At 37.9% G+C, this 17,658-nt stretch overlaps 1 protein-coding gene across 5 annotated transcripts; it reads right to left on the bottom strand.

The window, feature by feature from the left end:
• Positions 1 to 890: 890 nt before the first annotated feature.
• Positions 891 to 16,911, bottom strand: LOC105035541 (B-box zinc finger protein 19). Of its 5 annotated transcripts, none has more exons than XM_010911131.4 (6): positions 16,440 to 16,911; positions 15,159 to 15,282; positions 2,054 to 2,150; positions 1,859 to 1,974; positions 1,485 to 1,727; positions 891 to 1,331 (listed from the first exon to the last, which is right to left on the bottom strand). In XM_010911131.4, exons 2-6 carry the CDS (start codon positions 15,207 to 15,209, stop codon positions 1,245 to 1,247), a joined length of 594 nt encoding a protein of 197 aa, XP_010909433.1. In that variant the 5' UTR covers positions 15,210 to 15,282; positions 16,440 to 16,911; the 3' UTR covers positions 891 to 1,244. The 5 variants fall into 5 exon arrangements, with proteins under 5 accessions (XP_010909433.1, XP_029117815.1, XP_010909430.1 ...); XM_029261982.2 differs by having other exon boundaries at positions 15,159 to 15,244; XM_010911128.4 differs by lacking the exon at positions 15,159 to 15,282 and adding an exon at positions 2,323 to 2,368.
• Between the last annotated feature and the right edge of the window lie 747 nt (positions 16,912 to 17,658).

Here is a 17,658-nt window from a genome sequence, read left to right as displayed (position 1 = left end):
CCAATCTCAATATAGCAAATTGGCTAGCAAATTAAAGGGCTAATGAGACAGGCTTCAATCTTCAGATGGGCCCCCCTTAAAATTAGTTGTTGTAGACAGTTTATGCGGATGCTACAGGTTGTTCAATTTTAGAAAGTTGTAACATTTTGTCAGGAGCATAGCAGCATGGTGCCAATTCTAATGAGGTTGATGATGCTGTTGCCAGGAGCAACATAGCTGCTGTAGTCATTCTGGTCACCTCTTATGTTCAACAAAAAACATAGGTTCACATCAAAAAACAAAGAATATAGATAGGTTGAACATTCAGAACATAGAGATTTCAATAATTTATGAAAATTACATGACGTAGCAGTCTTAACTCCGGGCAGGCTTATCAGCAGGATCAGAATTTCAAGTAAAGTTCCAAATTTTCTCCAAGTTTAATGATCTTTCTTAATCTTCCAAACTCATCAAATTTGATCAACAGGTGTGCGCAAAGTTAAACCGCTCAGGTGATTTAAAACCCTAACTGGACTTAACAGACGGAGACGTCAGGGCAACGAGTATGTCCTAGCTATCCATCATGAACTCCGTCCGAACTAATCAGGCAAGCCAGAAGAAAGATGCAAGAGCCCACAGCACCGAACTCAATGCAACTCTATAGAGTACTAAGAAGCATTCCCATCCCTTAAATTCTGTGTAAGAGCATACTAAATGAAACTATTTGTCTATCTATCGTTGAGTATATGTATGATTTGCATGTAAAGCGAAAACAGTGTTGCTGGTGTAATCCACGTGTACCATGTTGGTGCAGGCAGGGCAACACGAGCGAGCATAGAACTAGTATCTCTAAATTCCATATAAATATTTGTTGAAATTTTCAAAGATACATTTCAAACCTCTGAAGAAAATGAGAAGACTCCAGCAGAATATATAGAAAAAAGGTGACAATATACTGATACAATTTACAGTTGCAAGCTCTTTATACTATTTTGGACCTTATTATTTGGACTGCATCACACTCATCATGGAAGTAAGATGTGGCTATACAGGTTGGTAAACTAGAAATTTCTCACATTTGTACAACAAGACCCATGAACTACTAAGCATCAAAGCAATGCATTACATTCCACTCATTGCAACATAAATTATGCGTGCCTTCCATGTAGCCTAAACATGTCTAACCAGGACTGTCCATTTCCAAAGTAATGATTAGCAAAAAACAGAGAAAATGTACAGAAATGAGCATTGGATACACCATGCTGCTACTCTGCATCTCTTTGGAAAGGCCCCGAAGGAACCACACCCGCAGCATCATGGTTACTATTACTCAAATGATCCACTTCCTGAGTCTTCATTTATAATGAGGATGATGAAACAATGAATCAGTAGTGAATCATTGGGCTTTTGTTTGAGAAAATAATCATGGCTACAATTTGATGGTAGACGACTGCATCCAAGCTCTCTTACTGGTAAGAAACTATGAGAAAACAAGATGTGCATACCTGGGTGTTTGAAGCCTGCCCATGAGTTCGTATAGGTCTCGTGTTTAGATCAATCATCTTCGAATTAATTTTTCCACGACCATCACTATTAGCATTTATGGCAGGATCAGTAGAAAGCTGGTGATTTGGCAGTTTTTCTCTCATTATCATTTTAGGAACCTGATTGTGATCCCTCTGTTGTTCAACTTGGTCCTTCGGATGCATGGATAGATCTTCTATGTGGCCTGGCTTATCACCTTGAAACTATAAAACAAATAACTGACGGTTACCTCAGGGGTTCATACAGTACAAAAAAAAAAAAAAAGAAAACAACCATTGCAATTTTGATGCATTATGGTGAAGTTTGAATAAATACTTCAATATGGTGAACCAACCTTAACCCTTTGCCTTAATAGGAGATATCTTTCATGGGTTCTTTTTCCTCCAACATGCACTATCATATCACATTGCAAGCATAGGGAACTTCCATCTATCTCACAGTAAAAGAAAGCTACATCCAGATCCCAAAGAAAATTTTTAATTTTTAAGTACAACTAAACATAAAGTAGACAAAACTAGGAGACACATACCAGGTGCATTTTCACATATGTCACAGCGGGGAACTTCACTAGGGTCAGCTAGTCCTACTCGTACATGTCGGCTAGCAAGCTTGTTGCACATGTGGACCTGCACCAAATTCGAAGATTATGAAAAAGAAGGGTTAAGGGGTACATCATGATCCAAGCACTCCATCAACTCAGCTTTACTAGATTAGAATAGACTTTCATTTTTAATCTCCTCTTCTACTTTTAGGAAGCTGCATATATAAAACAAGATGGAACAACACAGATGTGCTCACAAACATGGAATGCTCTCCTTCCTCGAGGATTGAGGACTCAACCCACCTGCAAAACCTTTGACGGTTGTTTTAGATTGAGGGCATACCAAAATCCTAGAAACTAAAAATTGTGTAGTGGAGGTCATGCATCTTATACATCAAGTGGACACAAACAGTATCAATAGCCCTATCACGTTAAAATGGATGGAAATACATATGATTTTGGATCCATACGACTGATTGCAACCGACACATCATAAAAAATGTATGAACCAAAAGTCAATTAACTTTGGTGTCTTTAAACCAAAAATCATATTGAAAGAGTATACAGAGACAGAATACTTTTGGACCATTGATTCAAAGATAAATGACCCTCAAGAAGCTTGATTTTCAGTTTCTGGGTACTTTGTATAGCATATCATGACCAATTCTTTGCATCGATAATATAAAACAACCATCTTTGGTATTGGAAAGATAGGATTGCAACCCCAATACTATTAATAGGAATCTGTCTTCACAGAAATGCATACAGACCTGGATATTTATCAATATAAAAGAGGCATATCAAAGGATATTTATCAAAATATGGCACAGAACTAAGATGACACATGAGTAGATATTGTCCATCCACACAAGGTCTATGTAAAATATGTGTATGCATACATGGTTAAATAAATAAAAAACTATTGGAATTTAAGCATATATGGAATCAGTACTCACCTTTCTAAAATGAAACAAAACATAGAATACATTTAGCACCATTGATATGGTTAGAATGGATACGTGTGGCAACATGAAATAGGGAAACCAGCATTCGCCGAACCATCCTGAACCGGACGGCTCGGGGTGTTTCAAGCCATACCGGCTGCAAAACCAGGATGGTTCGGCCAGCCAAATCAGATGAATGAGGGAGAGAAAAGGATAGGAAGAGAGAGGAGGGGAGGGAAAAAAAGGACAACGTTGCTGGAGGTCCACAAAGGCCTCTGCAACTCGGTGTCATCTGATAGGACATTTAATTGAGAGAGAGGACGAGTGACAGCATCGAACGGAGGCATAACCGGCGAAGAAGCCATCGGAGGGCACTAGGTGGCCATTGTGACCATCGAGCAACGAAAAAGGCACAGGCAGAATCGCGGCCGCGAAATAGGGACGACCACCTTTGTTCATCATGTTTTTTTGAAAACAATAATGAATAGTGAAGCCAGCAATAGGTCGCCCCTATTCATTGCATTTTTTTGAAAACAATGATGAATAGTGAAATCGGCAAACCTATTACCAGCTTTATTGTTGTAGAAATTTTTCTAAAAAAATTGAAGAAACAGTGAAGCCAGCAATGGGTGTACCGACTTCACTATGGTCAAAAATTTTTAAAATAATCCTGTGAAATAATGACAATCGCCCCTATGTCACGCTTGCAGAGCCGCAGGCCATGATTTTGCCATCCGATGGCTACGATGGCCTGCTGGAGGCACTCTGGCAGCCTCTCCACCGGCTTTCCCTCCTTTTCTTTCCCTTTCCTCCCTTTATCTCTCTCTCTCAATCGAGATTTGGCAGAAGAAGCGAAGGCTTTGTCGGCCCTCTGAGCGTGCTTGCAGTCCGCTTGTGACCACCATCGGCATCTTCTCCGCCACCCTCCCTCAATCCCCCCTTCCCCCTCCCCTCTTTCTCTCTTTTCCTTCTCAGTTCATTTCTTCTCTTCTAAGTCAGTTCACTCCAGTTCGGTACAAATCTGTACTGACTCGTACCACCGACCGACCGGCATTGGATCCCAGCTCCAATTATGTGGACCTTGAGTAAAACTATAACCATCAAATAATTTAATATCTAAGTAAAAAAATTCATAATTATGCGAAGATGGCAATCATGACTGCACCTAGATATCCAAGTTACCCACCTGATCCCCTTTGGATATGGGTCCACAAACTTGATGCACTAGCTGGTCAAAGTGTTCTGACCGGATATGTCAGAATTTTATATGTATGAATAAGTTATACTATTTATAGGTATCATTTACTTACTTGAGCTCTAAGCCTTAAACCTTAAAAGTAACCCAAAAAAAAAAGTCCAGCAACAAATCAGCCCAATCCCATCTTTCCTCACCTCATGTCCAATCCCCCGTATCTATTCTATCATCCCCATCCATTCTTCTTCATCTCTCCTCCTCACTCTCCGAATCTCTTTATCTCGACCATTGTCATGACAGCTTTGTGATGCCTAGCCGCTTGTCTTCATCCATGCTTCATAACTGGTCCTTACCTAGCTTGACCAGTGGAGGACCCATGACCTCACGTTGTAGTCCCCACATGTATCAACCTAGTATCTCAACCAACAAGAAAAGCTACCTAGAAATTATTAATTGGATTCATATGATACAGAAATTAGAGGAAATGTAACAGCCCTCCTATGCATGGACATGTGTAAGATTGAAATGAGCCTTCTATCAATGTGCCAAGTGCTGAATAGTACTGTAATAGGTAATGTGCCTCAGAGACTGATCTATAAAACTTTTTGTACTGGACTTCTAAGTTTTAGTAATATTTAGGTTACCATAATTAATGAAACTTTAGAATTTAACAAATACCTTAACATTTCAAATCACCTTTTAGTCCTTGAGGAATTTGAATTTTTAAGTAATTTTATTGAATTCAAATAGTGAGTACTACTTTCTTTTCCTTTAATGTCTTAAATAACTCAGCTTGCCTACCTGTCTATCTTTAGTAGCCTTTCTATTGAGCCACTTAACCAACCTGTCAACTGACCAAGCTGCTCGACCTACTTAGGGAAACCAATTTAGTGGATCCTACCTCCTAAATTGTCATATCAAGCATAAGCCAACGGAGCTGGTCAAGGAGGAAAAATTAAGGGGCGCCTACGCCTTTAGAATAAGAAAAGGAAGATGATGGTAGTGGTGAAGGAAAGCTAGATAAAGAGATATAGGTTATGTTTTGGATCACAAAGTAACTTCTTCCATGCTTTTGAGTTTCAGTTTTGATTTGATCATTTTTTTTGAATGCTATAATCAGTTTTGAGAATTTCACTTGGCTTCAAAATTCTAAAAACTACATAGTATTTTCCAATATCTATGATTTTCCTAAGTAACCTTTTATCATCGAATCCAAGCTCTGCCTAGCGCCTTTGAAAGTATTGTATTGTGCAAGGTTTGTTGTACCAGTCGGTAGTGGTGTGTACCCATCGTATTGATACCATTCCAGTACGTGATAGGGAGGGAATACCCAATGTCGATACACCGAACTAGCCCCCATACTGAGCATATTGATATAGTAATAGGATGGTATTAGCATGAGATCCAATACCGAGATTGTGAACTTTATTGTGTATTAGTTTTTTTTTTTTTTTTTGATTTCTAGGTGGTTTTATATCTATAAATAACTAGTTAATGAATTCTATGAACACATAGCACCTACAACACCAATAAGTTAACAAATCATGAAAAATATGAAACAGTTGATATTCATGCTTTAAATTGTACGTTGGAAAATTATTCACAAAATTAGCAGGTAGTTTGTAAAAGAACTATAGAAGATCAAATCAATGTACATTCAATTAAATTGTATAAAATATGAGTAGGATCAGCCTTATCTTTCAAAAGACTTGATTCTTTGTTTGATTTAATTATAGATCAATGAGTTGCCTTTGGTATTTTAAACATGTACGTTGGAAAATTATTTGTGTAATTGACTCCTATCATTCTACACCAAAATGCTAAATAAATATCACATAGATTCTATTTCAACTTAGAAGTGATGCACTAGGCTCATTAACTATCCACAGTACCATAAAAGAACCAAGCTCGTCTCAGCTTGATCATGCCCGATCATAAGCTTAGAGCCTCAGGCACACATATTTTCAAGACAAAAGTATACTGATTGAGTTCACGATGACATTAGCCATCCTAGCCTCAAATGATCAACGATGCATGCGTAAGATTCTTGGATATTCATAAAATAATTAGAGTGAATGAGAGGACAGAAACTGTGATACAGACAGATATCCCTCATTTTGCAGCATGACATAACTTGGCTCCCATCCACTTACTTTGCTTCATGGAACACTTTCATTTCTTCCAAATCACACACTCCATCCATCTAAAAGAACTTCAACCCTTCCATTGCACTGTTTTTAACCTCCTTTTTGATCGCATGTTGCATGATGCATCTTAACAAGTTCCCACCAAGTGACATGTTGAAGAACCTCCTGCTAGCTCCCTTTCCTCCTTGTTTCCTCTGTCCATCAAATCTACCACTCTATGCTCTCACAACTTAAGAAATGAGAAAGGAGTACAACTGGTGTGAAAACAGTAAGTGGAGGGGCAAAGGAGCAGCAACTTGAGGACCAGTGGGAGGTGGCGCAAGAACTAGCAAAAGAAGGTGGAGGTAAGCTGTTGAGTAGGTGAAGAACAGCAGTAAGGGAAGAGGAAGAAAAGCAAAAGGGGAAGGAGGAGAAATGTAGCAGAGCAAGGGGCTAACGGTGTTAACATTGGCATGCTTACCTAACAAGTAACAAGGCTAGCTAACAAGCAGCAACTATGGTTTCATATAATCACTTAATTGAATTATTTTTCATAAATTTTCTTCACTTTTAGGCTTTTAGCTATGTTGTCCCCTTGGCCATCTATTACTTATGACATATAGAAACCAATTTTTTCTATGCAAAGTGCCTTTTATGTATATATAGTTCCTAAGCTCTCTTCTGAACTTAGTTGCCGGAACCGGGAACAGGTACAGATGTAGCTGCAATGAAGCAGGTAAATTAAGAACACTTGAACCAAGGAAGCACTAAAAAACCAAATGCAAGTTCAAGTTTCTGCAGAGTTTCAAAAGCATGTAAGCTACCCTCGATACAAGTTTCTTAACATTAAGCTTCTGAATAATACTTTTATGCTCAAACAAATTGCATGAGGCCAAATGTATATGTGTAGGAACACTACCCTGTGCAGAAGTTCCCATCTATTTGGTCAAATCTACCTTGAACTCGTATCCAACAATCGAATTGACCAGTTTTCTCAATCAGGCTGATCAGATTAATCACCCCATGCATAAGGTCCTTGACAATTGACATAGATACCTGTCATGAAATGGGATTATGAAGATAATTCTGTCACCAGACAATTCTCAATTCCAATCCATGAGTTCCATCCATCAACCTTCACCAAGTACATGGTCAAAAGCTCTACCCCTCTCCTCAATTCTTATATCTTGACGTCACAGAGATCTAAGTTCAACTCACAGTGGCTCTTCCTAAAGAATTAGATCAGCATCCTCCTTTTGGCTCTTCCTGTAACTATCTAACATCTTGTTCCAACGAAGCACTGTCACCACAGACCAATCAGGCTCTAGTACCTTTTAAAGCAGGTTTAAACCATGTGTTATGGGGAAAAAGAGAAGAACAATGAATTGAAGCAGAGTAAAACCGGAAGAAGCTACTTCACAATAACTTCTCTTTAAAAAATAGTGAAAATTAGGCCACCATATATAGAACATCTCTTGCAAAATCTAATAAAAATACATCCCCAATCTCCCCGATTCCAAAAGAAGAATCTACGATCCACATACAACATGCCTATGAAATTCTAAGGTTATCCAGATTTATTTAGCTTATGTAATTAAGAAACAAATTTTCTAAATGTTTCCACTTCCGGTCTTCCATTAATCCATGAAACAATGGAATTAGTGGGCAAAACTGAGATTAATGGACTCCATCTGCAGAAAATAATCCAGCTTGGAATGTCAATCTAGAAAAGTGGACATAATAGCTAGTCTGACAAGTTATTGAGAGTTATACCCATTTTAATAAATGCCATGCAAAAGCTCATATATTGGCCATCAATCATGCTAGTCCTTGACTATTTTCAGCTGATCCAGCATGTACATGAAGTCTATGTTAATAACCAAAGGAGTCACTAACCAATATTAGGGGCCACTAATCTAATCCACCTTTTTACACTTTGAGAGTCCTGTAAAAATATATTCAAAAATATTAAAAGAATAGAAAAAATGCAAAAGGGAGACTGAGAGAGAAAATGGGAGAGGAGAGGTGGGTGAATGGGATCTAGCACCACTAGCATGACCCTGGCCACTTCCTCCACCTAAGCTCCAAACATAAAACATCCATGCAAAGCCTATACATGGAGCAGATCCTGGCTTGGAGAGAGGGCAAAGTTATCAGGAGGAGAACTCCAATTCCATATTACGGGCCAAACATAGAGCATCCATTTATCAAGAGGTGAACTCCACCTCTGTATTACTAGAATAAAGCACATCTAGTGCACATTGAAATTAAACACAACACGCACAGATAGGCCAGAAATAAATTGCATGGATGCCTTGGAGATGTTCATATGGATCTAAGGTGATTAGCATTAGAATGTAATGTGAAAGTTAATTATGCTTGAGAAAAAATAGAGAAGAGAGTCCAGCTGCAATAAAATGGATTAGGGGAGAGAAAAGATCAAAAATTATTGATAGCTGTCCCATGGTAATCTAGTTATAATCCAAAGAATCTGTTTTTGACTGTTCCATGAATTGAACCTCAAATAACGTGGAAAGAGGTGAAGGGATATTTGGGATTCCTTGGTGAGGGGGAGTAACATGAAAACATGAGATATACAGAAGCAAATAATCATCCCAATTTTCCTTTTTCTTTTTTGCTTTTTCAAAATCAATGGTTGTCCCACTTCAACGCAGAGTGTCCCTTGGTCTCTAATACAAAACATATGATCTCTTTATGCACATTGTCCCAATATATCCTTAATTTTACTTTTTAAGAAAACATCATCTAGGACAGAGAGTATAGCAACAACCAGGAGATAAGACTCTCCCATTAAATATAAAAGTTGAGGGAGAAGAAACGGTGTAGGGATGGCAAACTAGAATGGGGCTGCACATTTTAGACATGCAGCACAAGGAGAGGATAGCGAACCTTGGTTGTCATAGTTATGTGTGGAGGTGCTTCTACATATTTTCAGAAAGGGTACATACAAAGATGTCATGTGCTGCATATGTTACTGCATAAGGTAAGTGTATGAGAGAGAGCACATACGATGCTTCTAGACAATGGTTAGTATCTTATTGCTAGTACACCAAGTGTCCCAAGGTGTACATGTGAAGATGAAGTTTCTAGAAAGGGCAGTGAGAATAAGGAAAGATAAGGTGAGAATAGCAAGTGACAGAACATGTGTAAAATTTAGGTGCTATAAATTAAATGGCATGTGTGTCAATTTAGAGGAACATGTATAGTGAGTGCAAGAGTGCAATTAGGATGGACACCAATATGTAACAACGACTAAAATAACCAATGGAAAATATAACTAGAAAAAAATGCAATTTTATGCAAGTGCAGACTTACTGGAGTAATGGGTATGTGCACATAGGTACTTGGGGCAGTTGGTTAAAGAGTAGCTAGGAGTTGGGGCATGTTTAAAAGGATGGCCTACATAATCTCTTAGCAGTTTAATAATTTGCTTTAAGGCCCAGACCAAATAGCTAAGAAGAAGAAATATTTGGTCTTGGCTGTTGGCTATCCATTCAATGGCCAAAACTTTTTTAAATATGCTTAAGAATTCTACAAAAATTCTCCTCTTTACTACTGTTCTTAGACATTCATCACAAGTCTAATGTTTTGGAGCAGACCAGACCACTATACATTTTGCAACCCACCAGGATCTTTGGCTCAACTACGGATGGCATATAACTTATGACACCAAGCTCTCCCCCTCCCCCTCTCTCCCTCTCCTTCTTCATCTCCATTTCTCTCTCACACACACACATAAAGACATCATTTGACTACAACCATACATCAAATAATGGGAAACCCATTTTAAAACTGTATTAATATTGATGCAAGTTTGTTTCCATATCATGTAAGAAAAGATTCCACTATTTTTTTGACAAAGCGAAGTTAATCTCTTCTTTTTCTACTAATTTATCCATTTTGATTGATTACTATCCAGAGACCATGGCTTTCGTAGGGATAAATCTGCATCATCGTTGCAACTAGATATATAATTTCTCGCTATTTTGAAGCAGGGACCCCAGTAAAAAACTTGACTTAGACCACACACAACCCAACCTACAATGATTCGGTGCTAATCTACTTGAGCCCACTAGCAAATTTACCCCTTGCATTTACCAAGATTGCATAGTTTAAGCCACAAATGCATGAGTCAATTTCAATGCTCCAAAATAATGGAAAGAACAACCAAATCTAATACAACCCATTAGAAGCCCTAACCTTGGTATTGTATTGTAATGATCTTGTACTCTGAAACATCTCTTTAATTTTGGAAAACTCAAATGTTGCAGGGATCACAAATAGTTTAACATAATAGGCTTAGTCTAAAGACCACATTAATCTGATTCTCTGATGATCTTTGATAAGTTGTAGTGATAAAGCTTTATTTATGATTGTAATCATTAGTAGAATTGTACTTTTTTTTTCCAAATAAGTAGGACCTTACATGGATCAATGTGTTGGTTGGCATGCATGATACAGAATATTATGTTCTTTTGAGTAAAAACATAGCATAGCATACACCATGCTAGTACCTCACTAATATGTGGCACTGACATCATACCGGATGTGTGCTAGTGCTTGGCATGTAGCCATCACATGCATGCCAAGTACTGGCATGGAGCATATAACACATACCATGCCAGCAATATCATGAACTGGTCAACCTTAAGGGTTCTTTGCAATGGCAAATGTTTGCAATAAATACATCAAAAAGACCTACAGGAAAAAGAGAGGCTAAAAGTTTAAAGTTGTACGAAAAGCAACAGATAATCTTGTAGGCAGCTATAGGATCACAATGGACAATCAAGGTACAAAGTCTAAAAATCAAATTAGCTAGTGTAACCTTCAGATGAGGGGTCACTATCAAAAAATGACTCCGGAGCAACACAACAAGAGCACATCAGGACAAAGAACTGATGTCCCCAAGATCTTCACACCCATATATATGGATGGTGCAATCATATGCATGAGCTTCTGCTGGTAGCTACAGGTCATGGCATGCTACTCTTGAATGGATTGCTCATCCTCTTAAGTACAAATACGATAGAAATTGACATGGTTTGACTTAGCTGCAAGTACAAAAAAAGGTATTCACATGCATTAGCGGACTTCTAGATAACAGGGGTCTATGATGAATTACAGATCTAGAACTCCAATTATAAAAAATATGATCAGATCTTCATCAATTTGGTTCCTGAATAAAAGAAACATATGCCATAAGGGACCATGCACCAGATGTCATGCACATTATGGGTGAAGAGACAAGTAACACATTAAAGCCACTAAAAAAGGTCTCACAGATCATGATCCCCAAGATAAACATAGAGGGTGAATAACCAAAATATAGTTGCTCAAATTGAACTCGAATGTTCACAATAAGGCAAGCACAACATCATGAACTGGTCAACATGAAGCCAAAATAGGCTTTCTAAAGGAAACAGCCAGAAGGAAGCAGATTCAAATACCTGTCCAAACAGAAACCATAAGCAGGATACAAGGTAAAAAAATAAACAAAGAATTTTTCGATCTGATGTTTACACCTGCTCACATTTTGATCTAGACTTTCATGAGCCTTAGGGGTATGCTGTTTGTTCTACCTATGTGCACTTGGAAAGGGGTTCCCTGGAATATGTAATCTTCCTGTATAATCCTCCTCTTGGGCCTCCGTGGCCCTTGGGCCCTTATGTTCTCATTTCATAACTCAATGAAATGTGTGGCAGGCTTGTACCACTGTTTTGCTAAAGAAAAAAGTGAGCAATAAGCATCAATAATTGGAGACAAGTATAAGAGCTCTGAAAATATCTAAAAATAGGAAATAAGAAAGGCCAACAAGTACTCAATATAGTTCCAAATGAGGACAGTCAAGAGCTATAAACATTTTTATGTGCAAATCAGGATAGATAATAGATTTTGAGGTAATGCTAAAAATGTTCTAGATAATATCGACATGTCAAAAGGTGAGAGAGCTTCAGAACATGATACACGACAGCCTGCCGACTGTCTAGATAGTGAACAGAATAGTTTAGATAATTTTGAGGTAATGTTAGCATTCTAATCTGATGATTGATGACCTCCAACATCAGAAAAGTACAAAAGTGGTAAAAGGGAGAACTTAGGACCAATCAGGAAACCATAAGCCTTGATAATGCAATATATTTTCAGGATTATTTATCCATATCTAAAATTTAATTTCAAATATCAATAAAAGGAAAAGATAATGGATGATCTAGCCCAGTCACCATTCATTATATGATATAATCTTAAATACTTCAAATAACAAAAAATAATGAGTGCAAACAAATCTATCACATTTATGGAACAACAAATAACTATTGATTCAGATGCATCCCACATTTAAGGCCACTAGTAAATATGCACATACAAGTGCACATTTTGAAGGAAAAAAATGATTATAAAGTTGTTCATTCTTAATAATGACTGCAAAAAAAAAAAAAAAGAAAAATAATAATACATAAATAAAATTCAAAGTGACCAATTAGGTAATAACAATTCAAAGAATAGGTACCTGTAATTCATAAATATTAGGTATACATTCAATATATAAATCACTTTAGAATTATTATTTAGAATCCTTTACCCTTTAATGGCTTGCTAATCTCTTAATCACTGTTAATTATATTGTTTATTGCTACATGATGGAAAGTTTTATATATCAGTATGGTACTCATATTGGTAGTATGATATGAACCGATAAGGTATTGTACCATCCCAACACACAGTACACCTCTTGTGTTGCCACAACAAAAACGAGGATAAGAAAATGTCTCGGTACAACATTGGTCTGAGGGGTGAAGCAGTATTGATACCTTTCCAATACATCCAATAATGGATAGAATGACCACTACTGAAATCCATGCATGATAGTTTTGTACTATTACTAGCTTAGCTCGAGTCACTCTGCATCAAGTATATGTCAAGCTTTAAAAGACATCCATTTCCAGAAGGAACATTCAAAAAAGAAAAAAATCATTGCTCCTTGCTTCATATCAATCTACCACACAAATATGTTATGGGGCTTCAATACGAAAGGCATCACCGCAAGTAGTGCTTATGGGAGGGTTGAGAAAGATACTGAGACAGGGAAAGAGAACTTCCAGGACTGGGGTAACACCCATGGATTAGAGTGGGATGGAAACAGATGACCGGGCATGAAATTTGGAATTAATGGCCAATAAGATCTTGAGATTCTTATTAGAACCAGATCATGTAAAGTCTGCTTATGGAGATTAGCGGGCATAGTGCATGACAGAGTTCGTGGGATGGGATGCTTTTGGACATAGATCTAAAAGTACAGCAGTGTCAACTGAGTTTAAGAGTAATTCATTCAGTTGAGATTTTCAAAATCTCTTCATGGTACACTGATGGAATTATGCATTTAAGAAGTGAGATTCGTACAGAGTAATTAGATCCAAGTAGGACTAGTAACAATATCCCAATCCATGAGAGATTCCTAGTTGTGTTTTTTTTCTGAAGGTAGGGGTATTTCTAAGACAAACTTGGGAATGCACTTTTATACAGTTGGTAGGATCAAATTGTCTAACATGATCCTGTTAAAACGATGATGAACCAACTAAACTCACATAGAAGTTGAAGAGGCAAATGACATTAGAACTTACTCTACTTATCTTGAACTTTTGGCCCAGCCTCAATGCATCCAATTGACCAAATCAGCTAAAGTTCAGAAAACAACAGCTACAGGCTAGAAATCACTTTTAGAATGATCAGATAGAAGCATATCGGTTATGATCCAGACCAACTCTAAAATGACCTTTTTTTATTTATTTTGGTTTCAATGAGATTCATTCAGTTTCAGCTGGTTTCAAATGTTTCATCAGCTTTAACCAAAACCTACCAAAACTGTGATTTCTTTTTTCTGGAGATAAGCATGTTGTTAAAAAGCTTATCTAATTTGAAAGACTTCACTAATCTCATTTCACTGAGTAGAGTTCCAACAAAATCTTTTGACAAAAATGAATGCTATTCATAAATCGTGGACAAACTCTAATTTATGTCTTGCTGATCTAGTACATCAGTAAGCATGTTGCCTCATATCTACTGAGAAGATCAAATATGTTGCTTTCCTAAGCTTTTAGGTATTAATCCCTAAGAGGACTAGAAGGTTGGTATATTTGAATAACGCATCAGCATAACTAATATGATTAAGTGCACGTAGTAACCTATGCAAGTTGGACATGGTTTTACATCATAATGGAGACTAATGGTGAATGAAACTGCTTCAACTGCATTTTTACTGGATTTAAAGGAAGAACTACATCAGTTTGGTTCTAGTGACTCGTCAATGATGGTCAAAGTGGCATGATTCCATCAAGGCCATGCTCAAGACTAAGTGCGAAAAACTTATCAAGGAAGCACCTACTCATTCTCTTCATTGTCAACTCTTCCAAGCACTCAAAAATGGAGGAAAAAAAAAATCTTGTACATGTTCTATCTCTTGCTTAATTTTATGACTTACTAGTTTGGGGCATGTGTAGTGTGTCAAACCATTGAATTGACAAAGTGAAAAGGAGTATGGCAGTTCATCAAATAAGCAACACAGATTAGTGTCCTAGATTACTCGAAATACAATAAAAAAGATGTGAAACAACTTGCCTTGATTCTTTCGATTTTCCACTCTCTTTTCTTTTTCAGTTTTGTACTGACATTTTTTTAACCTTCTGAAACTTTAAGTGAAACCACCAAAACTACAAAAACCAAAACTCTACCCAGCAGAAGAAAACTGTAATCAAGTTTTAAAACCTTGTCTTAACAAAATACTAAATACTTAATCCCCATTCCACTCTTACCGCATTCCTACTTCGTAAAGGTAAGACCAAGCCAATCTTCGCAATCAACATTGAAGGGGCAGATCTCTCACGGCAGACATCCCAAGCTGCTTAGCATGCCCGAATACAACAACCACTCAGATACCTATTCACTTAAGAAATAAGCATTGGAATTGTACATAAAAACAATGAAGACAGCTAGGAGCAAGTTCAATGGTTTAATATATTCTAGAAAGCTGCAGCCTCAGATATATAATAATCACCTATGGGAAATGAACTTACAGTGTAAGCGCACACAAAATGTATTTATAAATTAACACCTAAAGAGGGAAAATAGCCTAGTCTATAGACACTATCAATGAACTATATCCCTGATAAATAGCAATTACTACTTGAGATAATAAAATAAATCAAATAAATGTATCATACAAGCTAAACGATCTAACATAGACAGCATCCTCAAATTGTTGTTTTCTTTCCTTTTTTTTCTTTTTTTCAAGGGAGGAGACAAACCACGATATAATTACCAAGGTCCAAAAACACCCAGGACTTGAACCAGAACCCTAGTTGCAACCTCAAATTGTTCTTAATCCCTCAAAAAGATAAAAGGTAGCAACTTTTTAAACGTCTGATACACAATTGAATATAATAGACACCTTATGTGCAAAATACTAATACTGGGCCATCAGGAATATAATTTGTTACTCCACTTCCAAAAATTTGCAGAGAATAATTAACTAACTGCTAGGAACAAGAATTAAGTTTAACCTATAAAGTTCAACAACTTCCTTTTAGTCGGTAAAGGGAGAAAGATTGACATCTCAGAAAGTGCACAATGCACAAGTATCTGGCCACAAAATTTTCATTCAATCCATCGACACAATTAAGAATCCTATAAGAGTCCCATATATATATAAAATGACGGATGTTATGAATAGAAGACCAGCAAATAAACAACCATGCAACAAACTAGCCACATTCAGATCCCCTACCGCTCCTTTGAAGCCCTCTCTCTCTCTCTCTTAAAACCGATTAAACGATTCCCAACATCCTCAACCCTCAAAGTTCGTTCTATAACCAAACCACGCACATTCATTCAAACACTCGAAATAGCAGCCAAAGAAGAAAATGTGAAAAGATCTTCATCGAGAAGCCAACTTCTATCACAATTTAATTACCATCGTGACAGAACCAATTGCTCGAAACATCATATCTGCAAAATTGATGGTTCCAACAGCGACAAAATCCCAAAGAATTCAGTTTAAGAGAGAGAAAGAGGAGGGGGGGTTCCAGAACGGAGACCTTTTCGTCGCATGAACGACAGAGGGCAGCCTCATCGGCAGCGCAGAAGAGGACGGCGGGGGCGCTTTCGCAGACGTCGCAGATGGTTCGCATGTTGCCCTCCCTCTCATTCCCCTCTTACCACTACTGCCCTCTCCCACCCATCTCCTCCCTCTCCGAAACCCTCCTCCTCCTCGTCCTCTTCCTCGAAGCCGCCGGTCTCTTCCCACGGGGGCAGCAGCGAGAGAAGAATGAGCTCGACGACGGCGAGAAGAGGCCGAGCGGTTTGTGGTGGTACGGTGGCGGCGTTTTGCTGGCCAATTTTATAACATTTCGAGGCCTCGGCCCGGGTGTGGTGGGGCCCGGAGGGGTGGTGGTGGGGCGAAGCCCGGAGAGAATGGCTTCGAGAAGAGTCCGTGCCCGCGGTTGCGTGGCGCGCGCTCACTGGCGGCGCCGGGCGAGGATCCCCCTTAAATTTGGATTTTGGAGGAAGGCTTCGCTCTCAGCCACAACCTAAACAGGAGAACGTCGGGGTGGACGAAAAGGAGTGGTCTCGAATCAATCTCCCGAGCCTGGCTGGTCTAAATTCTCCAATTGGAGGACCATAATATTTCTTACTGATTCATGCCAATGGGGACCTCTTGGATATGTTAGAAAATTTTTGCTTGACTTGTCTTATTATAATTACCAGGTAGGACATGCGTTTGGGGAGCTTACTTTATTAGAAACAAACAAAAATAAATAAAAAGCAAGCTGTCAGGTGTGTAGATTTATTGTATGATGATCCCATCTAAATTAGTTGGATGTACCTATATGTTAACACAGACCAAGTCAATAATTACAGTTTTTGTAATATTTTGCATTTTTTTTTATAGCCAATGGCCTTTGCATTTGTGTGTACTCAATAGAAAGAAAGAGAGTAAAGAGTTCGATATGCTTGCCAAAAACTATGGGAGTAATCATGGATTATATAGCAAATTTAAGAAAAATGAAATAACAATGCACACACACCCATGATAATTCTTACATCATTCTAGATAGGGCTATTTACATGGTTGTAATTAAAATAACGGTCATTTTCTTGATTGTAAGAAAGGGATAATGGAGATCTCAGGCACATGCATGCAAGTGCAAAGCCAAGAATGCAAATATGGTACTCCTTTGCTCTCCTATTGGAGATATTTTACTCATGATTTCCTACAATGATCGAGATTATATTCATTGATGTCCAATAGATATC

Source organism: Elaeis guineensis, chromosome 12 (genome assembly GCF_000442705.2).
Source record: "Elaeis guineensis isolate ETL-2024a chromosome 12, EG11, whole genome shotgun sequence".
NCBI classification, from domain to species: Eukaryota; Viridiplantae; Streptophyta; class Magnoliopsida; order Arecales; family Arecaceae; genus Elaeis; species Elaeis guineensis.
Note: the sequence above shows the minus strand (reverse complement) of the source record. Positions and strands in the feature narration are given on the sequence as shown.